The sequence below is a fragment of the Sorex araneus genome, chromosome X, assembly GCF_027595985.1.
Source record: "Sorex araneus isolate mSorAra2 chromosome X, mSorAra2.pri, whole genome shotgun sequence".
Taxonomy (NCBI): Eukaryota; Metazoa; Chordata; class Mammalia; order Eulipotyphla; family Soricidae; genus Sorex; species Sorex araneus.
Genome location: NC_073313.1, coordinates 133,169,953 through 133,197,949, shown reverse-complemented (window position 1 = coordinate 133,197,949; position 27,997 = coordinate 133,169,953). Strand labels below are relative to the sequence as shown.

The 27,997-nt window shown below is 33.3% G+C and overlaps 1 protein-coding gene across 1 annotated transcript in view; it reads left to right on the top strand.

The window, feature by feature from the left end:
* The window catches only part of CYLC1 (cylicin 1), a 43,704-nt gene extending 16,276 nt beyond the window's left edge, over positions 1-27,428 (top strand). Inside the window, exons 2-5 of the mRNA XM_012933446.1 lie at positions 16,508-16,548; positions 18,746-18,864; positions 20,465-22,213; positions 27,396-27,428. Coding sequence (XP_012788900.1) covers positions 16,508-16,548; positions 18,746-18,864; positions 20,465-22,213; positions 27,396-27,428 — 1,942 coding nt within the window. The remainder of the gene's footprint in view (positions 1-16,507; positions 16,549-18,745; positions 18,865-20,464; positions 22,214-27,395) is intronic.
* The last annotated feature ends 569 nt before the right edge of the window (positions 27,429-27,997 follow it).

The following is a 27,997-nucleotide window of genomic DNA, read 5'->3' as shown; positions in this document are numbered from 1 at the left end:
AGGAAAATGCCTAAGTAGTACCTAAGTCAATGCCTAAGTCAATCAAATAAAAACCCTGTGAGCCAGAGAGTACAGAGGGATATAGTACAAAAACTCAACAAAATGAACACGTCACAAAGAATATTTTATCCAGCCTAATTATCAATTAGATTTGAAGGAATAGTACAGAACTTTATAGACAGGCAACAATTTAGAGATTTTGTAGCTCTGAAACCAGTTTTGCAAGTTCTATTAAAAGAAATTTTCTAAAGGACAGGACAAACTTCCCAATATATAGTATTAAATATGGCATTAACTAAAGGTGCATATAGTTGACCTCTAATAGATTAAGAAATGCATTTTTATTCTTAGCTTGCTAATGTATTTCTTCAATTTTCAATAATAATAATTAATGTATTTTTATATTGGTTAAAGTCAATTAGGCATCAATTATCACAAATTGACTTTTATTGATTTGTTTTCTGATCATTTCATCTTTTATTCTTTTATGTTTTGTTGGAGCAAGTAACATGAAATAAAATTTGTTATATGCCTGCCAACGGAGGAGACTAGGGGATTGAAGGAAACATGGAGATCTTGGTGAAGGTGTGGAAATACTGTTGGCGGGATTGGTGTTGGAATATTGTGTGTCTGAAACCACTGTATTATGAACAACTTTGTAAATCATGGTGTCATAATAAAAAATAAAGGAAAAAATTAAAAATAGAGGGAAAATCAAAAATATATGTGTATACATATTTTGTATACATATATACACAACTATATTTCTATATATGTGTGTATATATATATTTTGATATACATATATGAAGGCAATACAAAAGGTGACAGAAACCAGGATCTGGTTCTTCAAAAATGTAAACAAGGTTTGTGAATCAATAGTGAGATTCACTAAAAAAATGACAAATCCAAATAAATAAGATTATAGATGAAAGGGGGAAATCACAATAGAATTCTCAGATATGCAAAAATAATAGAAGAAAAACCACTATCAAAGACCATATTTGGTGCACAAAACCTAGCACCACATACAGGTCAGAAGGTAATCCCTGTGTACAAAGTAGCTGCCACTAATATGTCCACAAGAAAATATCCCTACCTCAATAAAACTGCCTTAGATATCTCAATGACAATGAAGAAAACACTATGAATTAAGTAGAAAGACAGCCTCCAGACTACAAGAAAAACTGTGGTAAAATAGGACAGAACCACACCTCTGGTAGTTGGCATAGACTGTAATACTAAAGACTCAATCAGACTTAAATTGCATTACATTTCAGAGAGATTACATTATTTCTAATGTAATCTCTCTGAAAAATATTTCAGAATGTAAATGCTTACAATGTTAATGAATTCAAAGAAACAATAAAATGTACAGTCAATAAAACATAAGAGAATGTTACATAAGAAATGAGAAAACTATTAACAGAAATGACAGAACTGAAAACTTTTCTAAATGTACTAAAGAACTCATGGAAAGGTCTCAGCAGCAGAGTAACAGCTGCTAAGAGAGGATCAGTGAACTCCAAGATGAGGTAAAGAAAATCTCCAGATAGCATCAGAAGATAGGTCAGAGGCCTCAAAGTAAACAAACAGATGAAGAGAAAACCTTGGAATGAATTCAGGAGGAACAATATAAGAATTGTTGGGGTTCCAGAGGGCCAGAAAGGCAACCCAGATGATAAAGTATCTTAGCAGAGATTCCAAGAGCTTAAGAGTACGTGCATCCAAGTCAAGGAGGTCTGAAGAGTACCAGCTAAAAGAGATCCAAGTAAAACTAATCTAAGACACATTTTATTTAGTCTGGTGAAAAATCATAAAGTACTGAGAGCAGCAAAAACAAATAGGTAAACTACATACAAAGGAACATCCATAGGTTTACAGCAGATTTCACTAAATGAGACACTCTGGATCTCATGATGATGCTGTAATATAGTACAAAATAAATGGATCAATAGATAAATCAATAAATAAAGAGCCTGGCAAGCTACCCGTGTGTATTGGATATGCCAAAAACAGTAACAATAAGTCTCTCAATGAGAGACGTTACTGTTGCCCACTTGAACAAATCGATGAGGAACGGGATGACAGTGACAGTGACAGTGGCAGTAAATTGAATATATCATCAAAACTATAAATAAATGTGCACTGTACACTGTGGTGGGAAATGTACATGAGTGAAGGGATGGGTGTAGGAACATTGTCTGACTGAAAATCAATCATGAACTACTTTATAACTGTATTATTCTATAGTGATTCAATTTTCAAAAGGCAAAATTGTGGGAGAAATAATTTACACAATTAAATTTGGTGTTGGGGATGAGGGAAGGGTATTTGGGTAATGGGGGAAAGAAGATAGGTACACTGGTGATGGGTGTATTTTTGTAATTATTTCCATGAGTAACCATTAATAGTAGTATTTTAAACAAAACTATAAATAAATAAAATAATAAAATAAATAAAATATTTAAGATGTAAGACAAAAAGAAATGCCATTTACTTATGCTATAAAATAAACAAATTTAAATAAAATATATATTAAATTAATTTTAAGAAACTTATCACTCGCCTTATTCTCCATATCATATTTTAAGCACATTCCTATGATCATGCAGTGTGTTTTTGTCTTTTATATAAGAAAATATATTATTTTTCAGAAAGTCTGTGTCCTGGGAATTTATTCTTTTACTTATTGAATATTCTGGGTGGAAAAGTTCTTAATATTCTGGTTGACAAGTTATTAAAAGTGACTCTATGTGATTTCTTTGCCTGTTAATTTTCTGGGGAAAAATAAAGACCTTCAAATCTAAATGATAAATTAGCAAGATAAAATATTTTTGGTCAGAGGTTCATTTTATTTAACATTATATATGTATCACAAAGTTCTACTCTGCTCTATAGATTTTCACTTGATGAATTAACTGTGAATGATATAATATCCCTTTATATCTGAGTCTTTGCTATTCATTTGCTTATTTTGTGATTCTATCTCCTCCTTTGATTTTAGTTATCTTAAATATATATTCTGGTATTCATCTGTTTGTGGTTATTGTATTTGAAACTCTAATATTTCTAGTTACATGTACTATCACTGATTGGAGAATTCCTCTATCTCTGATGGAGAAATTCTTAATTTTTTTAAACAAATACTCTTTCCTATTTTTTCTATCCCCTTCTGGAACATCTATCATGCAAAAGTTTTTGCTCTTAGTGAAGTTTCATAAACACCTTATATAAGTTCATTTTCTTAAACTTTTATCTACTTTCTCTTTAAACTAATATATTTGACATTTGGTTTCTATCATTTTGCTCTTGTTCTCCACTAATGCATTTTGAATTCAAATTGCTATATGCCTAATGATTTGTTATCAATAGTTGCCGATATTAAAGTTTTTTTTCCATTTATTTGTTTTGTTTAATTTTATTGAATCACCGTTAGATAGTTACAAACTTTCATGTTTGGTTACAATCACACAATGATCAAACACCTATCCCTCCACCAGTGCACATTCCCCACCACCAATATCCCGGGTATACCCGCCCTTTCTCACCATCCCCCTGCCTCTATGGCAGACAATATTCCCCATATTCTGTCTCTATTTTTGGGCATTACAGCTTGCAACACAGACCCTGAGAGTTCATCATTTTTGGCCCATTATCTACTTTCGGCACACATCTCCCATCCCAAATGCTTCCTCCAGCCATCATTTGATAGTGATCCCTTCTCTATTCCATCTGCCTTCTCCCCTCTGCTCATGAAGCAGGCTTCCAGCCATGGGGCAATCCCCCTGGCCCTTGTATCTACCGTCCTTGGGTGTCAGCCTCATGTGATGTTACCCTACACTCCACAAATGAGTGCAGTCCTTCTATGTCTGTCCCTCTCTTTCTGACTCATTTCACTTAGCATGATACTCTCCATGTCTATCCATTTGTAAGCAAATTTCATGACTTCATCTCTCCTAACAGCTGCATACTATACCATTGTGTAGATCATCTCACACCACAGAGCTTGGCACATATTCAAAAAAACAAAAGCAACCAGTGCTGGCGTGGGTCTGGTGAAAAAGGGAAGCTCTTTCACTGTTGGTGGGAATGCCGACTGGTCCAGCCATTCTGGAAAACAATATGGACAGTCCTTCAAAACTAGAAATTGAGCTTTCATATGACCCCACAATACCACTTCTGGGAATATATCCTGAGGATGCAAAATAGCACAGTAGAAATGACATCTGATCCTATAAGTTCATTGCAGCACTGTCCACAATAGCCAAAATCTGGAAACAACTCAAGTGCCCTAGAACAGATGACTGGTTAAAGAAACTTTGATCTTTCCTTTTTTAAGCAAGCTTTACTTTTGTGTCTTCAAAATCTTCACTACTGTGTGTGAAAAGGACTAAATTGTTTGGGTGCTTCTCAGACTTTTGTCTTTATACACTGTTGCAAGCGAATCCTTCCTTTTTATTGTGTGTAGTACTGTGTGTAAGTGAAGATAAAGGTCTGAATTCTAGTTTTATGTGATAGTGAATGGAGGCTCAAAATCATGGCTCTCAGGTTTTTTTTTCTTTTTTTTCTTTTTGTGTCACACCCAGCTATGCACAGGGGTTACTCCTGGCTCTGCACTCAGGAATAACCCCTGCCGGTGCTCAGGGGGACCATATGGGATGCTGGGAATCAAACCCGGGTTGGCCGCATGCAAGGCAAACGCCCTACTGGCTGTGCTATCGCTCCAGCCCCTCAGGTTTTACTTACTGGTTGTCTGCTGAGATTTTGCAGTTACGAATGCCCTGCAGCAATAAAAAACACCATAGTCTACCTGACCAGGACTCTGACACGGTATTCACAGTTACAAGATGCTGCCTGACAGTGGCTGTGGTATTAATGTCAGCAGGACTGAGCAGTATCTTGTGGTTTGCAGATATGAGTGGCCAAGAGCGACTGTAGCCCTAGGTCACTTGCATTACTCCCAAAACATTTGATTTTGCCAATATCTGGCGTAAACTGCTGTGCCAGAGTCAAGGTTACCTGGCAATATCCTATGGTGCATTTTTGCAGTTTTTAAGAAGGCCTAAGGTACCAGGTTTTATTGAGGTCTAGGCTGTACCAAAGTTCCAAATTACAGGTATGTAACACTGCCTTTGCTGGTAAATACCAAGATTTTATCCAGTGTTTACACAAACTTGCAAGTGACTAATCTCTGGGATGGTCAGGCCTAGAAATATGCTGTGGAATGTTCCAGTAGAAACAGTTAGTAATGGGTGCCCCATGCTAACTGACTTATTTTTCAGATATCTGAGGGGATTTTTGACTCTAGGATTTCTTTGGAACTTCTTTCCAGCATTTGGATGAAGAATGGGTGAAGCTGAATCAGTTGACTGAACTTAAGAGAGACTCAGTTCCCTAGTGTTCAGTCCTTAGTTTGGCATAGTTAAAACTCAACTCAAAAATTGTATCTCAGGACTTTTTTCTGTTTATAAAATGGATCTAAGTTAACATCTTCCTGCAATGTTGCAAGTGGTTAATGAGGGTATGCCTGAACTTGGGTATTAGCATTTTAACAGATGTTTTGCTTTAAATTCACATTTATAAATATAAACTATTAAAATTGGAGGAGAAGTCACTGTGGTCATATGCATTATTATTAGGGTGAAAGCTCTTTAGGGGTTTTTACATGAATTTTACATGAATAAAATGTATAGGATAACTTTCTGTTTATAATGTTTATATTGTTCTATTTTACACTCAATCCACACTATTTTTATACACAAAGACGTACATGTGCATTTATGTGCACACAGTCTAAATTTTAGTAAAAAACACTTTATTTTAATTTTTTCTGATAACAATGAAAGTTTTATTATAAAACTATATAGATTGAACCAATTCAAGCTGTTAATCATCATGAAGAAAGCACTTATACATCATCAAATGTAATCACTGTCTTTACCCCTTTAACTCCCCTGATGTTTACAGCCTCTTTATGATGTCGTGACTCAACATAATCAGTGTAAACCTACAGTGTTGAAATCCTGGCAACATATAGGTAGGGGAAATGTCTTTCCCAAGAATGTAAGTCCTCTTTTTAATTTGATGTTACTGGTTTAATGATTAGCATGTTCTATTTAGAATTGTACATATTATATTAGTTTAAATAATATTTATGTTAAGATAACTATTTAAAGATTAAAACTGTATTTAATTATCATTTAATTTCCATTGATATTTTGGGTGTTTAGCTTTGAAATTCAGCATGTTCAAACTTAAAAAAAGTAATAGTGTGGCCTGGATTGATTTGTCTCTGTGATCCTTGGTTACTTACAACCACATTTTTAATTTTTTTTTAAATTTTATTGAATCACCGTGAGATAGTTACATGCTTTCATGTTTGCGTTACAATCTCACAATGATCAAATTTTTAGTAAGAAAAGAACCCCAGTGTGTTAAGGCACTTTACCCTGTGAAACAAGATACAATTTAACAACACTTAATTATATTTTTGTGGAATTGTGCCTAATTTTGTAGTAAGGAAAATTAGAGCAGACTATTGCTCTGATAATAATGAAGGTTTAGCATTATTTCTGATGAATGTAATTGAAATGGCTTTATCTTTATAGTGCAATAAAATGATAAAATTGTCTTCATGGAATAAATCAAAAGTTGATTTCAATAAAGTTGATTATTGAAATAGATAATCAAAAGTTGATTATCTATTTCAATAGCTAAATAGATATAGCTATTTCTGCTATGAAATAGCTATATCAATTTCTAAATAGATATAGCTATTTCATAGCTATATCTTTCAGTATGAATCAGTAGAAATTCAGTCTTTTTTGATAAATATTGCTGAAAGTGATAGAAAAAATAAGATAATCTAAACAATGTATCTTTATTTTTTTAATTGTAGGCACTGTGGTTTATAATACTGTTAATGTAAGAGTCTCATGCATCATGCAGTCCCTCACCACACCCTTTCCTAACTCCCTCCACCATTGCCCCAGTGTTCATCCCACACAAGCATCTTAATCCCCAATCTTCCTTCCATCATGATGGCTTCCTGCTGAAGACCAGTTAGTTTCTACTGCTTTTGATTATGTTATAGGACTACTGTTTCTTTGTATGTTGCATATGAAAGAAGTCACTCTGTGTCTGTCCCTCTCCCTCTTACTGAATTCAATCAGCATGATACCTTCCAGAACTATCCATGCATCAGAAAATTTCATGACTCCTTTTCTTATTGCTGAGTAGTATTCTATTGTGTATGTACCATAGTTTCTTTAAAATTAAACAATGTTTTCTTATAGGTAGCAGCAGATATCCATTTCCAATAGGTTGGTCCATATAGGAATGTTTTTATTAAACCATTTTAACTAACAAATGCAGAAAAATTTTATGGTTCAAGCCAGTACAAAATTCTTGTAAACTTAGCTGGTTTCCTTATAACATTACTTAGTATAAGCATATCTATATTGGGGTTATAAAAGCTCTTGATAAAACAGCACAAATACTTAACTATCTGCATTGCTCATACCCTCCCCAATGTCCTTTAAGCAGTTAAAGCCCAAATCCCCTATTACTCTACACTGGCACTTTGCAAATGGTACATACTTGAATAATATAATCACAGTAATTAGATTTTATCAAATTAATTATATCAATTTGAAGCAACTTTTAATGTTACCTGGCAATGAAATTAAACTTCCCTCCTCTGTACAACATTTTGCTTCTACTAAAGATGATAATTTAATAGTTGCCCTCATTCTCAAATGTATAATGCCTTCACCACAGTAGGGAGAACTGAACAAACTAGTCTGACATCTTTCAGCACAACTATTTTCCACTTCTATTATTACAGACCATATTTTCCTATGTACAAATGAGTCTAATTCCCCTTATTGGGATTCTCATAAGATTTTCTCATAAGTCTAAAGGGGGCAATCCCAAATCCAGAAATCGGGCCAGAGCTATAGTACAATAGGTAGAGCATTTGCCTTGCACGCAGGAGAACCGGGTTAGATCCCTGATATCCCATATTGTCCCTCAGGCACTGGCAGAAGTAATTCCTCAGTGCAGAGCCAGGAGTAACCTCTGAGCATCGCTGAGTGTGACCCCCCAAAATCAAAAAATAATCATAATTAAAAATAAAAAAAAAACAGAAATCAGCAGAAAAGGTGACTTTGGAGTTTGTAAAAGAAAATTTACATGATTTGTGTAACTTCTGGAAGTTTATGGCAAATGATGTCATTATTTGACTGCTAAAATCTAATCTATTTTTCCTCATTAATTGTAATCACTTTGCAGCAACAGTGATCAAACATTTATGTGCTTTTCTTTTTTCTTTTTTAATTTCTATTATAGACACTTATTTTATTTTTAAATTTTTTAGTTGAATCAGTATGAGATTCACAGTTACAAAGCTTTCATGATCAGGTTTCAGTCATATTGATTTGGAGTATAGGTGGTAAGTCTACTTTGAAGATCTGGTGGAACTCACCGATGAACCCATCTTTACGTGGAATATTTTTTTTGCTCTTGGGAATGTTTTAAGGCTTTTGTTTTTGTTTTTGTTTTGTTTTGTGTTTTTAGTATTTTGGGCCACATCTGGTGGTGCTCAGGGATCACGCCTGGTAGACTCAGGGGACTATATGAGTTGCTGGTTATTGAACCTGGATCAGCCACTTGTAAGGAAAGCACCTACCTGCTGTACTCTCTCTCCAGCTCAGTGATATTTTTCTTTATTAAAACACTGTAGTTTACAATGTTGTTCATAATACAGTTGTTTTGGGAGTTGAATATTCCAATATCAATGCCACCATTTTCCTCATTTTCCCAACCACCCTCCAAGCCTTCTATTGTCTCTTCTTTGTCTTTCTTTCCTTATCTCTATTTTCTCTACTATTTCAATTACTATATTTCCACGTGGTTCTATTTATCATCTATTAGAAATTTAAGTTTTTATTTTTAAAAAACATTTAGTACTCCCTCTTCTTTATTAATGATGGTTTGTGCATTGTTCAAGGTCACTGATTAAATTTTAATATATTCAGTATAGTTACAGAGTCCTAATATTATATACTTTAGTTCCTTTATTTTTATAATAACTATTCCTATTTTTCTTTATTTTATTTTATTGATTGTCTCTACCAATGGTTTCTTCAACTTAGCCAAAATTTATATCATTGTTCCACTGAACTCTTATTCGGGAAGTGTTGAAAATCATGATGCAGTTGAAGATTTACTGGGTTTCTGTCTGCATCCATTGATGCATTGAAACAGCTTGATTTCTTCAATTTTTATTATTCTTGGTGTTTCATGGATGCTAACAATGGAGCTACATGTTTTAGCATGCATGAATAGTGATCCTGCATGCATGAATGTTCGTTCACATTACCTGGATAGTTTTTATGACAGTTTTCTGGCAGCAATAATTGCTATGTGGTGATTTATCATCAGAACCAATAGGTAGAGTACAGGATTTCTAACCAGGCAAGATCTGGGACCAGAATCGCTACAGTGAGTCGCTATAGGCTCTCCTGGTGGAATTGGAGTACTACTTTTAAGATTGTCTATATGACAAGCAATGAGGGCAGGATCAAGGCCATTTAGTTGCATCAACGGTGACAAGCAATAGTAAAGCTAAATCATCAAACCACAGAGTTGACAACACTAAAATCACAAAACCCAAATTTTAATGAACAAACATAAAAGATGCTTTCAAGATGGCACACTGGGGCTGGAACAGGGGAGGAGAGTGGAGGGGAAGTGAGTAAGAGAGGAAACCTGGGAATACTGCTGGAAGAAAGTTGACACTGGTGGAAGGATCAGTGATAGAACATTGTCAAAAACCCAACTATGAATAATTTTGTAACTGACAGTTCTTTAACAAAATAAAATTTTGGAGGAAATGATTGTTGATATGAGGGTGTTGGGGCTGAAAGTGAAAGACTAGGGATAGGCCAGAGTTATTCATGGTACCCCTTTCTCATTTGCTGATGTTAAGGGGTAGTGGATGGGCACACAGGTCCCAGGGAATTTAAATTCTTCCATAAATATCATGTGCTCAGAATTGTAAACTCTTATAAAATGATTGACTTAAATCACTTGAAAAGCTATTTGCTTAATTATCAAAAATAATTCAGATAACAGATTGATCTTTTTTAATGAATAGCACATATTTGTAACTTCTCTGTTACATTATTTTATGCCCATAGAATTTTGGATGTTTAATTACCCTCTATTTTTCCTATCTCAAGCAGGATGTTTATTGCTTGCATAATAATCTCAAAGATTATGAGAATATTATGTATTGGAATATTATGTATGAGAATAGTATGCAATATTCTCATAATATTGCATACTATTCTCATAATATTGCATAATATTCTCATACATCATATAGGCGTCTGGTGTATATTATGAAGATATACACCAGAATATTATACACCAGCATATTATACACCAGTATATTATGAAGATTTACTCCTCTAACAGATTCTAGCATATCTTTTGTAGAAGTTCTTCAATATTCCCAAATTCTGTTGAGACAGATGAGTAAGTTTCTGTCATATACCTATCCTCTTCTTCAGTACGAAAACTTTTTCCAGTCACATTCTTGTTCATTTCCTTCCAGTCACACTATAACCAGTGAGGCTCCAAATTTCTTTTTACTTTTTTGGGTCACACCCAGCAATGCACAGAGGTTATTCCCGGCTCTGCACTCAGGAATAACTCCTGGAGGTGCTCAGGGGACCATATGGGATGCTGGGAATCAAATCAGGGTTGGCCGCTTGCAAAGCAAATGCCCTCCCTGTTGTACTATAGCTCCAGCCCCCCAAATTTTGTACCTTTTAATATCTGCACAATGTGATAATAATATAAATTTAAGTTCTATTTCTTTATTCTTTAATATTTTCACTTTTGTCATATTATTGTTCACAAAAAATAATGGTCAACTTTTGTGCAATGCTCAAAAGTATACAGACTACATATTAAGTTTTCACTGAAAAAGTGTACCTTCACATAATACACACTGTACTATGACTTCAGCCTTATGATCCCTATTTTTTGCTTTTTTTTTTTTTTTTGGGTCACACCCAGCGATGCTCAGGGGTTACTCCTGGCTTTGCACTCAGGAATTACTCCTGGCGGTGCTTGGGGGACCATATGGGATGCCGGGGATCGAACCCGGGTCGGCCGCGTGCAAGGCAAACGCCCTACCCGCTGTGCTATCGCTCCGGCCCCATGATCCCTATTTTTATGTGTTGTTGTGGTCAATTTCAAATGTCAAATCAATATTACTCTCTAATTGTTCTATTATAGTATTATTAAATCTATATTGAATTTAGTAAAAAATTCAACTAAGAATTTTGTTTCTATTTTCAAATAAATTTATATATAATTTTATTTTCTATTAGGTTTTGGTTTAGATTTTATTATATTGATTATGCTGTATTATATTATTACCTTATTTTATTATTTGGAAGACTATTTAAATAATTATTATCTCTTAGGTGTATAGAGGAAGTAAATAATGAAAACATCTGGGCCTTGCTTTCCCTAAGTCGGTAAGTGCTTAATTATAAAATGTGTTCCTTGTAAGTAGTTTTCCAGTTAAATTGTCAAATCAATTGACTTTTTTCTTCTTCCTTTGGTATCAACAGTTGTTTTTTCTTTCAACATAGAATGAATATATATTTTAGTGTACATAAATTGGTTTTAATTTGCTGCTCAATTAATTTTCTTCTTGAAGTAGATATATTGACTCAGATTTTTAATATAGGATTTTAATAATAGGCCATACATTTAAAATTTGTATTTTTATCCCCTAAATATTTGTACATTGAAATTTTCTTATGGTATTTATTATATTGTCCAATGTATTTTTAAATTTTCATTGAGATTCATTTGGGAGGGAAGATTTGGAACCCTGGTGATACTCAGGGGCTAACCCTACCTTATTGCTCAGGGTTCATTCATGCTGGTGCTGAGGAACTATATACAGTGCTGAGAATTAAGCCAGGTTCAGGTGCATGTAAGGGAAATACCTTAATTCCTGTTTTACCTCTCCTGCTCTTTATTTTTTATGCACCACATATATTCTTTATTTATAAACATTTAGGTAGCTTTCAGTATTTCTCAGTATTTCTACTTTTGAATTCTAGGTTAATTCCACTGTAGTCAGCAAATATAATTCATATAATTTCAATATTGTAGTAATAATGGACACTTGATTTATATAGTCTATGATTATGTATACTTCAAAAGATTGTGCACTGTGTAACATTTTGTATAAATTATATATTAGTTTTTCTGTTTTATAATCATGTTAATCAAAATTTCTATATCACTGCTGGAAAAAATTTATTCTTTGTTTTATTTTTGATTTAGATAACTAATAAAATTCAACAGCAATTGTGATTTTGAGTATTACTACTTTGAATTTTATAATCTTTTGTTTTAGGTAGTTTAAAGATTTTGCAGTAAACATGTATATATATATATACACTTCATTGTTATATATTATTATGTTAGAATATTCATCATTATAATTTGTCCCAGACTTATTTTAGCTAGGTAATCTGACATTTTTATACCATCATTACCATGTCAATCATAAGTATTTATGCAGTTACCATTTTTATTAAAATATGTTGTGCCTCTCTGAATTGAAAGTGTGTGACACATGATTTTATGTGCCAAGTTTTGAATTATAATCCAATGTTATCAACTGTTGACTTCTAAATGTTATATCTAATTCATATTTTATTTTCTAAACTAAAATTCAATATAGATTGAGAATCTTAATTTTTTAGTTGTATTTAAGAATATGTTAACTCTAAATATATTAGGCGTTAAATTATATAACAGCTTTTAGAATGTATTTTATTTCAGTTACAACTAACATTTTCATATTTTGTTTATTTACTTTTATTAATAAAATACTTTATTAAAACAATGTGGTTTGCAAAGCTGTTCATAATACAGTTGTTATGAGGTTTTGATGTCCAAAGACTAGAGTCACCAAATTGAAATTCCCTCCACCTCTGTTTCCATTTTCCAAACCGCCCCCCAAGCCTGCCTCCTTAGTAGGTGCACAATAACTTATTTTATACTGCTTGTAACAACTAAATGGCTAAAGGAACTATCAAAAATACTTCAGTAAAAGAAAATGTGTGAAAATTGTTAAGTCACACCACACAGGATTGTTAAATAGGCTGTTTGTTGCTATTTGCTTCTGTGTTACTGATTTTGTATGCTTAGTTTAGTTGGCTTCTATTACATTACTTTCCCATCTAATTTGATGTATTCCCACTGAAATTTCAATATTGAGGAATTTGTAGGTGTTCCATAGCCGTGTATGTGACTGCACAGTCAGGAGACATCAGGAACTATGATATGGATAAATAAATTGATATAGTGGCAACATTGGGTTATAGGCATGGCTGCTAGGGTTCCAGGATGTATGGGAGAGTGTAAAGAAACTTCCTAGCCCCAGACTTTGAGGCCTGGACATTAGGGTACCTGAAATATTTTGCAGTTCGATAACTATAGAGAGTATTAGTGAAGCAGTATTATATTTGGTTTTAAATACAATATTTTATGCTTTCTTTGCCCCATGTTTTAGTATTTCCTCTTTTCTATTTGATTTTTCGCTAGCAAATGTTTTATTACACTTGTCCTCTTGACCTCATTACTCATAGATTATTTTACTTTAGTAGACATTTTGCTAAATTTTAGGAAGAATTAATATTTTAGCATATCATATACAATTTAATCCCCTTAAAATTTAGTGTCTTTTGTTTCATGCATTTTAGTTGGGGAGTGCACATTTGGCAGTGCTCTGAGCTTATTCCTCTGAGCTCAGGAATCACTCATGGTGGGAGCAGGGACCATATGTGGTGGCAAGGATCAAACACAGGTTGATCCCTGTTTCTCAGTACAATCTGTTCCACATGTATTTTAATTTAAATATATTACTATTATTTGTTCTACGTCTATATTCACAAATTTCTTAGTGCTTTATATAACTATGAAATTTTTTTCCATTTGTATGTATAAATATGTTTTTATAGATTCACTTTTGAAAAAATATTTTTCTGTTGAATTAATAAATTATATTATTCTTTTTTCTTCAGAATTTAAATGCTTATATTCACATTGTTGTCTGGTTTTTAATCACTTTCACCCGTTTATATAAAGATAGAAATTAAAATCAACAGCATGCCAATAAAAGATCATTGCAGTTATCTAAAATATAAATTGAAGTTTAAAATGTGCTGTAAAATAGTGAAAACTACTCAAATAGGTAACTTTTTTGAACTACCAATAATTTCAGAGGGAAGCCACATTTATTATGAGTTGATATTTTAAGATACTTGGCTATTTGGGCCTTTCTCACTGTTTATTGAAAGCTTAGTCCAGTATTCATGAAAGTGAGGTGTAATACATTGGGATGTTGGAATAAACATATTCTGTGTTTATATTTCAAATTACTCTACCCTAATTTATTATTTAGAAATTATATTATTTCAGTGTAATATTGGGCTGGAGCAATAGCACAGCGGGTAGTGCGTTTGCCTTGGACGTGGCTGACCTGGGTTTGATTCCTCCACCCCTCTTGGAGAGCCCAGCAAGCTAGGGAGAGTATCTCGCCCGCACTGCAGAGCCTGGCAAGCTCCCCATGGCATATTCAATATGCCAAAGACAGTAACAAGAAGTCTCACAATGGAGACGTTACTGGTGCCTGCTGCCGATGGAGCAAATCGATGAGCAATGGGATGACAGTGACAGTGTAATATTAGTTACACTTTGGCATAGTAATATGTGCTCTAAAGGAAGATTGAAAATAAAAATTAGCCAGTAGGAATGAAGCCCAAAATAATGAATTTGTAGTCACTTTCCCAAAGCAGGAAAGTAGAGATCTACTAAGCTTTTCAAACTTTCACACTGTCGGACTACATAATATCTTCTAGTTATACCATTGATGATTGTGACTTGCAACTAATAGTAACCAATATAGTATTGATAAGTTCACTTTGAGAAAAAAAAGCACAATTTCAGAAATCTATGAAGATTTTTTGTCTTGTTTAATTTCATTCAGATAAGTGCTTTTTAACCAGAATTGAGATTGAGTGTGCAAATTACTCAAAACTTTAACATAATTGGTAAGTAAAACCAATTTTGATACATGGGTCTAGGAGTAGTTTTCAGACATCTTTATATTTTTAAATTTTCCAAATTAAGTCTGATATTTACTTCAGTTGAAAACTACTCATTGCCTCCAAATTATTGCCCTAGTTCTTCAGTAGTTATTTAAATGTTAATATCAGTGAAATATTTTTGATTATATAACTTTACATAGGAAATAAAAATTAACAACAATATAAAAAGATTTAACAATATTGACCTTGGATATTATTTATTAAACTGATGTCTTATGCCATTCAAAAAATCAAACTCCAGGACTTCGGTGAGGAAGATACACATAGGAAACTGCAAAATTGCAATTCAAAAATTTAAATAGTACTGTGAAATGATGACAAATCAATAAAATTTTGTTTCAAAAGGTAAAAACTTAAACTTTACAGTATATGTGTATATAAGTACAACCATGATAACTAAATCACAGAGAGTAGTGCATTAATAGGAATAGTTTCACTTAACAGAGGAAGCAGGACTTTTAAAACAAAATAATCTGTGAACCAGCAGTAGATACTATTAATATCGCAAAATTAAATACCTATTCCTAATAAAAATATTACAAACTAAATTCCGCTGTTTGTAGGAACAGTTAAAAATCCTATAAATATTTTTCTACATAGCCCAGACATATTTAGTGTCCTGATTCATATTAAGAAAATGTTGTGGGTGTTTTTTAAATGAATTTAGAAGAAATATGGGGTTATTATGTGTTTAAACTTTTTCACCAGAAGGTTTATGAGATAGTGGTTTAAGTTATTTTCTTATATAATTAAGATATTTTATATAACTTCAGAAGTGGGCTGGAGAGATAGCACTGTGTTAGGGCATTTTCCTTGCATGTGGCCAACCCGGGTTTGGTTCCTCCACCCCTTTTGGAGAGCCTGGCAAGCTACCAAGAGATCTTCCCCGCAGAGCAGAGACAGGCAAGCTCCCTGTGAAGTATTTGATAGCCAAAAACAGTAACAACAACTGTCACAACGGAGATGTTACTGGTGCCCACTCGAGCAAATCAATGAGCAATGGGATGACAGTGATAACAGTGATTTTATATGACTTAAAATTTATCTGTTGGTTTTATTTCATGCATTGGTTCACTTTTTTAGATTTATTATAAAAATAGACGTTCTTCATCTATAACTTGATTAGGAAAAGGATTTCTGTGAATTATAATTAAACATTCTTACATAATAGAGTTCAAAAAGGGAACATTTCACAGTGTTTTTGTAGAGAATAAATTGTTAGCTTATTATCATTAGTGTCATTGTTATTTATATGTAGTGAAAACTAAGTTAAATAATTTTCTTTTTTAACAGACAAAATGTAGACATCAGAAAATATGACAATTCCATGCCAAGTAAGAACTTAATATCTGCATTGAAATATTAAATAAGTTATACTTAAAAACATTTTAAGAAGAAATGTCTAGAATGTTCCATTAAATTTTACAAAACCTTAAATATAAATGTCCTTTATTTTTAATTGAGAAATAAGTACTTGTGTATATATCTATGTTGGTACATGTGTGTCCTATGGACAGTAGTGAAAGTATGCTGGCACTTTGTTCACAATTGTGCTGTCGTATCTTTGAATCCTAAAACACTGATATTTATTCTTTTTTGTTTTTGTTTAACACGTGACTCTTCAAGGGTCTTAAGCCTGGCTCTGAACTTAGCAATGAGTCTTGGCAGGGCTTAGGGAGGAAACTATATAGGGTGCTGGATATTGACCCCAGGTCTGCTTGCAAAACAAGTGTCCTACCCAATATACTATCGCTCTGGCACTTATATTTGCACTATTCTAGGCCAAAATCACACACTAAATAAAAATAAAGAAATATGAAGAACCACCAAAATATTTGTTTTGAAAAGGATTTGAACTAGCCATCTTTAAGGGAAATATTTCAGATTTTCTCCTTAAGATAAAATACTTATATAAATTTCACTAATGTTGAAAGTTAGTATTGAAAGGGAATAAAGGGAGTAAGGTTAATTAACAACCAATGGAGTTAATTTTCTTTTAAAATTGTGCTTACTGGGGCCAGAGCAATAGTACAGCAGATCGGGTGCTTGCCTTGCATGTGACCAACCTGGGTTTGATCCCTGGCATTTTATATGACAACCCCCTGTATTGCAGGGATCAAACCCAGGTTGGTCACATGCACTCTTTTAATATAACTACTTTTGATATACTAAAAATGATATAAATAAATAAATAATAAAACCCACAACTTCAAATATTTAAATAGGAAAATATATACCCGATAGGAAGATTAAAGCAGACAGTTAATTTATTGAGCAGTTGCGACTTAAAGAAAGTTATCCTTCATATATTAGACTGTAATCTTCTTATAGAAGTATAACTTTTACACCTTGGTTCCGTTTCATTCCTCAAGAAATATAAAAGATGTCACTAACATTTGATTAAGTGTATTTACTCTGGTGCCAATTATCTGGACCTGAATTTCACTTGTGGTACTTAATGATTTGAACAAATTCCTTATTTCCCATATTGCTTCACATTTCTACATATGTAAAATAAAGGCAATTATTAAATACACTATCTAATTCAAAGGTTGTTTTAAGGATTGCATAACTTTATATAAAGGCAATTCTATATACATATAAGTATTATATATTTAAATAATATGACACATATTCGTCACAATATGTATTAGCAATTGTAGTTATCCCATTACCATTACTGCTACTCTTTCATATAAAACTCTTTAAATGTTTTAATATTGTTATCACACCTTTTATTAATCTTCTAATCCACAAGAATCAGAGAAATACCCTGAATTACCACACAAGCTTTAATTTTGATATAACTTATATAAAGTTTTCTTACTCTGGTCACTCTATTTTGGATGTCCTCAAATGTTTTTGTATCTTTCTTTATTAAACAGAGTCTCTAAAAGAAAAATTTATTTTGTCCAAATCTAAAATAGACAGTAACAAAAGATATACATGTAGTTATTTATCCATTAAGTTACTATCCATAAAAATTGGTTCAGGGGCCGGAGCAATAGCACAGCGGGTAGGGCGTTTGCCTTGCACGCGGCTGACCTGGGGTCGATTCCCGGCATCCCATATGGTCCCCCAAGCACTGCCAGGAGCAATTCCTGAGTGCAAAGCCAGGAATAACCCCTGAGCATCGCTGGGTGTGACCCAAAAAAAAAGCAAAAAAAAATTGGTTCAATTTTGACAATAAAATTACCAATGTAAAATTCGATACCTCACGGGTCAATGCTGATGGTGCATGGGGACTGTATGTGGTTCCAGGAATCTAACCAGTGCTGGCCACATGCAAGGCAAATGCCATAAACCCTGTACTGTTTCTCTGACTTAAGCAATATTAATTTAAACACAATTCAGCACTAAAAAGGAAATTAGTGTTTTCTTTCTTTCTATAAAAATAAATGTCAAAATCCAGAGGAAATGCAATATTTTGAGGTATAATTTAGTTTTATTTGAAAATATACATTTACTCAATGTTTCAGAGCTGTTGAAAAATATTAATACAATATTGGTTGTTGTCCTTTCTCTTTTTAGTCAGTGAATCAAGGAGAAAATTGTGGAATCAAGTATACTGTGCTTTGACATTTCCCAAATCATCTCAGCCAGGTATAATAAAAAGATCAAGACCTACAGAATTAGAAAACACAGTTCCTGTAAGTACTGAAAATGTCATTTGTAAATAAATAAATGTAAGATTAAGCTATAAAAGGCATAAAATAGCCAGACTAAATTAGAATCTTACTAATTAGTAGAAGCAAATGTTTCACTATTACAGTCTAGTATATTTGGTTAAATAGTTTTTTAATTTATGATTTTATTATAAAAAGTTACTCACCCTCACCCCAATCAAAGTTCCCAAGACACTACATAACACCTCTTATGCTGCTTCTAGTCTTTCTCTTAATTTCCCCCACCTTTTCACACTGCTTATCAATCTGAGTTTTGCAATCAAAGTCAAAAGTTTGTTACCATTTGATACTGCTTATTTCCTTGTTTGGAAGCAAAATTTGTATATTTGTAGTTTCCTGCATTCTAGATTTCCATGACAGAACTCAGTTTCAAATTATTGAGTCCACCTTTTCATAGGTACTATGTATGCAATAAGTTATTAAAAATGAAAAACCTAATAGTGCAACTGATGTAATCTCTCAGAAAATATTTACTAGCTGCAAAACATTTAAAAGTTTGAACCATATTACCTAAGCGACACTAAAATAATAATAAAAATTAAAAACAAATGTACTTTAAACTTAGAGTAAGAACCAATCAATATTGATGAGGCTCAGAGCTTTGCTATTTTTCATTTTTTGTGTGAAGCAAGATAGTTTTATTGAATAAAATTTCCTTAGAAAGTCATGAGATAGTATGACACTTTTGTTCTACTGTTTTAGTAAAGTGCAGTTATGTCTTATGCAATTGACTATCAAATCTACCTACATAAGTCTTGTTACAGAGGTAAAAAGAAAAATATTTTAAAAGTATAAAAACTATTTATTCAAAGGCCATTTGTTACATCGTATTGACCCAATGTTCCTGCTTTTCTTAATACTCTTGTAATTCTACATAACTATTCAATGAATTGGAAATACACCACTGAATAGTTGAAGAAATGTGAAAAACAAATGGAAACTCAGTCTATGCAAATTTGAAAACCTGTGTTATACTTAAAAATCATACTAATACAAATTGCAGTAGATCAAATGTTTGTTTCATTTTATGTCTCTGTATCTTGTAGTGCATAATAATCAGATTTGCAGTCTCTTGATTTGATCAGATACTGTGAATGTGTGAGTTGAATGCATTATGGTCTAAGATATTACAAGAATTGTTATAATACTACTTGAGAAGATTTTTCTTCTTTATCCATTTATGTGTAAATGGTGTGAAAAATCTTCCCCCAAATATCTACATATTAGAATCTAATGGGAAATCACTTTCAATTAAGAGGATAGCCGTTAAGTATCATGGATTGTTGAAGGTGAATTTCATTATCAATAATTTGAAAGCCCTCAGGCTTATTCTAAAGTCATCTTGTTTCCAACATGGAGCTGAATTATACATACACAAAACATTGAAAATTAATAAAAGTGTTTAAAATTTAAACATTCTAGTGGAAAATTTAAATCATCCACTATTTAAATATTAAACATTTAGATATTTAGATATTAAATATTAGCTATACTACTTTCATGACTCAATATTAATGTATATAACTCATTGATAAGGTTTACATAATTCTAAACATCTTTTTAGAGAAATGAAAAAATCAAATTAGAAGAAATTCGGAAGCCAGCTCAAATATGGATAAGGCATGTTTTAAGAAAAACAATCCAAAGACCACCATTTTACTTAATTGTTAGGAGACAGGCCCTGTTTAAAAATATTAGAACTCTCAAAGTTCATGCTGAAAAGAACCAGTCAAAAAAGTTCAAAGGTAACAATAAAGTTACTTTGAAGAAAGATTTCAATAAGAGTATAAGCCTTCTTGAGTCAACTCCAGAACCTATAAAATCAGTAAATGACGAAAAACCAAAAATACAAAATAAATCAGATAAATCTCCATCAATAGCAACACTTGAAATTGAACAATCCAAGAAAATAAAATCCAAATCAGAAACAAATTCAGAATTCAAAGAATTGGATGTAGTATCAACAAAGGATCTCAAAAACTATCAGGAAGACCCCAAAAATCCCAAGGAAATGGATACTGAATTAATGTGTACAAAGGATTCTAAAAGCTCGAAGAACAATGCTGATGCCCAATCAAATAATTGCTCAAAATGTAGTTTGAACTTAAATTTGATAAATGTTGACGATCATTGTGCTAAGTCCATGATTGTTGACTTATGCTTAAAGAATTGCTCACAGAATAATTCAAAGAAAACTTCAAAGAAAGATGCAAAGAAGAATGAAAATAAGAGCTCTGATGCTGAGTCTGGAACTTCAAAGGATGCAAAAAATGATGCAAAGAAAGATAAGAAACTTACCAAAAAAGAGAGCAAAAAGAAGAATGCAAAGGACACTGGATCTACTGATGCTGAATCTGTAGATTCAAAGGATGCAAAGAAAGATGCAAAGAAAGATAAGAAAGTTACCAAGAAAGAGAGCAAGAAAAAGATTGCAAAGGACACTGGATCCGCTGATGCAGAATCTGCAGAATCAAAAGATGAGAAGAAAGATGCAAAGAAAAGTAAGAAACTTTCCAAGAAAGAGAACAAGAAAACGGATGCAAAGAAGGACACTGGATCTACTGATGCTGAATCTCTAGATTCAAAAGATGCAAAGAAAGATAAGAAACCTCCCATGAAAAGTAAGGATACAAAGAAGGATGCCACTTCTACTGATGCTGAATCTCAGTCTGACTTGGAGGGGAAAAAAAGTAAGATAGAGCCAAAGATAATTAAGACAGACCAGAAGAAAGATGAGAAAAAGGATACTAAGAAGGACACTGCATCTATAGATGCTGATTCTGAATCTGAATGGAATTTGAAAAAAGAAAAAAAGGATGAAAAGATGGAGAAAATAGAACCAAAGAAAGGTGAGAAATCTCCAATGAAGAGTGAAGCAACTACTGAAACTGAATCTGATCAGGAGGCAAAGAAAGATAAGGGTTTAAAGAAGACAACTAAGCAGGATGAAAGCAAGGTTTCAGCATCTATGGGTGCCAAATCTGATCAGGTTCCCAAGACCTCTCCAAAAAGGTCTGACATGGTCAAAAGTTTAGATGTTGAATTAGACGCATTTCTTTATACACCTGCCTCTAAAATACAAGCTGAATCAGACACATCTACAGGTTCAAAGGAATCGCAAGAACTAAAGAAAGACTCCGAAACGGTAGCTCTAAGTACATCTTCCGACACAAGTGAAAAAGCTATGGTTCCATGTATGATTCCTTTATTCAGAGAAAGACCTCCTTGTGAGCCTTTCCAACCAGTACCTAAGGTCAAACGTCTCTGCCCCTGTAAGATGCCTCCACCGACCAAACCAAGATATGCTCCTCTGGTATGTATACTCTTCTTGTGTTTTGAGAAAAGTAGATTGATGATGACATGTTTTAAATGTTCAATTATATATTTTATGTAAGGAATTTTTCATTTGTTTAATACTAATAAAATTTTACTCACTTGTGTAAAAAAGTACTTCAAAAGAGTTTTAAAATAAATGTCAAAAAGTTGAGGATATTATATGACTGAAACTTAATCATGAACAACTTTGGAACTGTATATGTCATTCTACTTCAATAAAAAATTAATTTAAAAAAGGTGGGTATAGCACTTAGGCTGAAGAAGTGAGAATTATCTTGCATTTAAGAAAGCAGTAAAATTATCTGCAAAGTGAATCACATTAAAATTGTTTAACATTTATATGCATAAGAAATAACAAACATTTAAATTGAATAAAACTTTTGTGTGGCATATTTATGAATTTGAACATTTAGTGATAACTGGGATCATAGGTGGTGGAGAATGGGCACTGGTGGAGGGATGGTTACTCAAGTATTGTATGACTGAAAGACAAGCTGGAAGATATGTAAATATGTAACTGTACCCTCAAAGCCTTGCACTCTTGATAGTCCTTTCATATTATCATCATGACCTTTAGATTGCTTATTTTTAAATTCATCTTGGGTTATATATTTGATTGTTTCTATATACTGGCTATTATATTGGACACTTTAATGAACATAGGTGTGTATCAACATTTTCAAGATAATATTTTGGCATGGGAAGGGAAGTAGACATGATGATGCAGAATCACTGTGTCCTGTGGGATTTCTGCTCTTACATTTTGGAGGAATACCCATGTATTTTTGTAGAAAGGCTGAAATATACAACATTGTCACCAACAGTGGATGATAGCATCATTCTCTGAAAATCTCATCAATACTGTTTCCAGTCTTTATAATATATTTCATTGTCACCGGCATGAGATGCTTTCTAGTTTTGGTTTATATTTACCCAATAAAAGTGACTGTGAGCAGTTTTCATATGCATGCTACATATCCTGCTATCTTCTTTGGAAAGTCTCTTCAAATCCTCTTTCTCATATTTGATGGTGCAATTGCATTTTGTAGAGCTATAAGGCTCTACAAAATAAATTCATCTTGGGTATAAGCTATAAGGTTCATCATGTATATGAACCACACTTATTGATCCATTTATCTGTATTTGAGGATTTGAGCTGTTATCATAATATGTCTATGTGCTAAGTAAAACTATATCTTTTGCATTAAATTTTTGTGTATTGTGTATAGTTGCAAAAATTGTGATATTGCTGCTTCATATGGAATTTCTATTCCTATATTTTATGAGAAATGTCCATGTTGCTATTCATAAAGGCTGAACCAGATGTCACTCCCAACATTGGGTGAACGTTCCTTTATCACCACAATCCTATCCACACTTGCTATTTAATGTTTTTTGATAAGTACCCATTTTCACTGGAATGAGTTATCTCAATTTTTTATTTGTATTTCCCTAATTCTGAGTGATGATGAACATTTCATATGCCTATTGGCCATCCATAAATTCTTATTACTAACAAGGCACTAAATATGCTATATAGAGATATGACAGATATATTAGTAGGACAGATATATTCCACAATATAGAGAAGATTAATGGGTTATATTTAGCTACCACATACATACTATAGACAGACAATATCAAAAGCAGGAAGGAAATAATGGCTCTTTCAGACTACTAAACCGTAATATTCCAGAAAAAATTTTCTCTTTTCTCCCAAAATGGGGACATCTATACATAGTGATTACTTTGATAATGCAGCACGAAGGAGACAGAAAGACCTGAAGGGAGGTGAGAGAAGAGGGTGTAAAAATTAGGATATTGCTCATTATTAAAAGAAAAAAGTATTTGGCAAGTGAATGCGACTCAGTCTCAAACCCGTAAGGTTGCTTAATCTCCAGCACCACTATATAAAGAATTTTTTATTAATATTTATTAATCTTTGATTTTCCCCTTCCCTTTATTACTAGTGTTGCTCTGCTGCTTCTATGGTGACTAGGGATCACACACACAGTGGTGGAGTTTGCACACTTGATAGTGGTACCAACTGGGGGTTGCACCCTGGCTTGATACTCCGCAAGTCCTGCATTCCGTGTGGCACTGGTGGTCACAAACTCCAGTGCAGACAGGATTGCACTTGGTTCCTAGACTAAGCCAGGGAGACTTTTGGCCTCGGTCCTGCAAGGTAGATGTTTTATCGCTGAGCTATCCCTGGCTGTTCCCCAAAACTTAACTTAGACTGAAAAATAAAATTTAAGAACTTATACTAGTTGATAGGGTCCAGCTCTGCCAGCTGCTCAACAACCTCCGGGCACACTCCATCAACCTCAAGAAGATCAACCTGAGGCGGCAGATTTCTCAGGTAATGCCCAGAGATGCAGTCAGGTGTGTGTTTGCCAGTGTGCAGATCCTTACAACATGCCAGTCGACCAAAAGCTTACATTTGGTAGGTTTGGAACACCTGTAAAGGCTATTAGAGGCTGCCCCAAAAGCCTCTGTCCCTCTTGGAGAGTCCGGCAAGCTACCAAGAGTATCTCAGAGCCTGGCAAGCTATCCATGGCGTACTTGATATGCCGTACACTGTAACGACAGTCCTCAATCCCCTGATCCTGAAAGAGCCCCCAGTACACCATGGGGCTACACTAGCACGTGACAGGGACGAATGGAGACGTTACTGGCACCAACTCGAGCAAATCAATGAACACTGTATTACAGTGATACAGTGATAACAGTGATTGGCCATTCATATGTCTTCTTTGGTGGAGAAGATTTTTAAATTACTGCTTCATTTTCCTTGTTACTGGTCTGTTTAGGCTTTCTATTTTCTCTTGATTTAATCTAGCGGCTATAATCTAATATTCATATTTTACATTCTCTAGCTTCATGGCATAAACTTGTTAACTATAACCTCTTATGATCCTTTGTATTTCTGAGGTATATGTTGTAAACTGTCCACTTTCATCTCTGATTGAATTTATTTGGTTGTTTAAAATATCTCCTAAAATGTCAATTTCTAGGATACTAATACAACCATAAAAATTTCAAAGTCCCATAGTAATTTGACATCAATCCTCATCCCACCAACTTCTTTTCCATAGAATTTCCTACCTTCCAGCATGTAACTCATTTTGTATATCCTCTGGTAAAACAATTTCAGTGAAGATAAAGTTCTTTGTTTTATGAATATTCTTGCTATCAGCTAATATTTAACAACATGTAATATATTTAATAATTAGCAAGATTTAAAATGGCTACTAAAAATTTTTTGGGTCATGGGCATATTGGCGATGTTGGAGTGAAGTAATTTTGTACATTAATACCATAAATGCTAGCACTATTGTAGCTACTTAAACTATAACAAATACAAAACTTAAGGAGCAGGTAGATATTTAATAGCATACCTTTTTTAAAAATATTTTTTATTGAGTCACCATGTGGAAAGTTACAAAGTTTTCAGGTTTAAGTCTCAGTTATACAATGCTCAAACACCCATCCCTTTACCAGTGCACATGTTCCACCACCAAGAATCACAGTATAGTTCCACCCCGCACCCCCACGCCCCTAGCCCCCCACGCCCCTAGCCCCCCTTACCCCCCCACCTGTGTAACTAATAAATTTCACTTTACTTTCACTTTGATTGCATTCAATATTTCAACAAAACTCACTATTATTGTTTAGAGTCTTTCTCTAAAGTCGGACCTGCTGAAAAGGAAGCATTAGATAATTTGTTTTCCATTGCTGAGAATGAAGAGGTATGAGGTCGAGTGACCACACTTAGCGGCCTCATGGTTTTGGGTTTCTGTATTTTAGTATTTTAGTAACTAAGTCCAGAGAGATATCTGCCAGAAGTTGCATCATTGCCAACTTGTACTTTTCAGTTACATTATATTCCACATATGAGTGCAATCTTTCTATGTCTGCTCTTTCTTTCTGACTCATTTCACTCAACATGATACTTTCCATGTTGATCCATTTATATGCAAATTTCATGACTTCATGTTTTCTGACAGCTACTTAGTATTCCATTGTTTAGATGTACCAGAGTTTCTTTAACCAGTTATCTGTTTTGGGGGACTCTGGTTTTTTCCAGATTCTGGTGAATAGCATATCTTTTTAATATATCATTGTTTTTATTATTACATCAACTGATTCATTCAGCAAAGGTACAGAAGCAATATTTCAGCTGAGTTATCAAGGATGAGCAAGATTTTTATAGAAAAATTGTGCAAGTTTCTATCCATGGAACACCTATGTAGCTAATAGCAAAATCAATATATGGAATTGCATCATATGATGGAGAATGAGTATATTATTAAAAATGATTGAGATTTTCTCTAGCAGAGACATCTTACAATTAAACTGCACTGTAGCACTGTCATCCCATTGTTTATCGATTTGTTCAGTAACATCTCCATTGTGAGACTTGTTGTTTCTGTTTTTGACATATCAAATATGCCACGGGAAGCTTGCCAGGCTCTGCCATGCGAGTGGGATACTCTCGTCTGCATGTTGGGCTCTCCGAGAGGGACAGAGGACAATTAAACTAATTTGTACAAAATTAATTGAAGGGTAAATGTATGTCATTTAGTATAAAATGTAGAAGAATATGTGTTATTTTAAAAGTAATTATGGGACCTAGATAATTAGAGGAAAATTATATATTAAGAGAAAGCTAGGAATAAAATTATACAAAACTGCATGTTTGTTAAAGTGGGTATTAAAATATAAATGTGAGGACCTTTGTATTGATGGTGGAATTGGAATGATGAAATAATTTTTAATACTTTCCTTTTTATATTACACTAAAAGTTCAATCAATTAAAATAGTTCTTAGACCTTAGAACCACAATATGACATCAGTTAAACTTTATTCCTATAATTATGGTAGTTGAACTAGGATTCAGTAATTCTTGTCTTTCAGAGGTAATTAGGGTCACCCTGGAAAATCTCTAAACCTGCACTTTGCTGACTCCATCTCATATTTGGACTTGGTAGGTCTGGGATAGACTGTAAGAATGTTCATTTTAAATATAAATAGTGAAAATTATATTCCTCTTACCTTCCATCTAGCACATTATTGTTTGTGATGTGGTCTATAAGACACTAGGAAATATCCAAAATTAATTAATAAATTTTTTGCTTTTTATTTTATCCTTCAGCCTGAAGCAAAATGGATTCATAAGCTGCTTTAAGGAGTAAGAAACCAACGAGCACTTGGTTTCACAGAACAGCCTTACCACTGTAAGCACTGGCTACTCTCAAATAAGCATTTCTCCTTCTGTGGAACTGTAATAAAACACGTCTTACATGAAAACAAGTAGCTGACTTTTTTGTACAAATTGTTTTTGTGGATATAATCTAATTTATTAAATTCTTAGACTAATAAGATAAAAATATTGTAGCATTTTGCCCTCTGTTCTGAAGTTTTAATTTAGAAGCCACTTCTTAATTTAGGTTGAAACATAGCAGTTTTTCTTTGGATGATGCTCTTATATTTTGCAAAATATATTTTATTTCTCAATGTCCTTCTCAACATCCTTCTCTACTGTAACTAGAGCTGTTATTGTAACAGCTCTAGTTATTTTAATGATACAAATGTAAATGGAAATTTAAATGAAGTAGAACTTTAATTAATAAATTAATACATCAATCGATTGAAAAACAGAGAACTTTATATCTTTAAAACAGATTAACTATATTTACAATAGAGTAACTATGTGTAGATAGTACTTTCTACCTCACACATACATATACAGAGAGG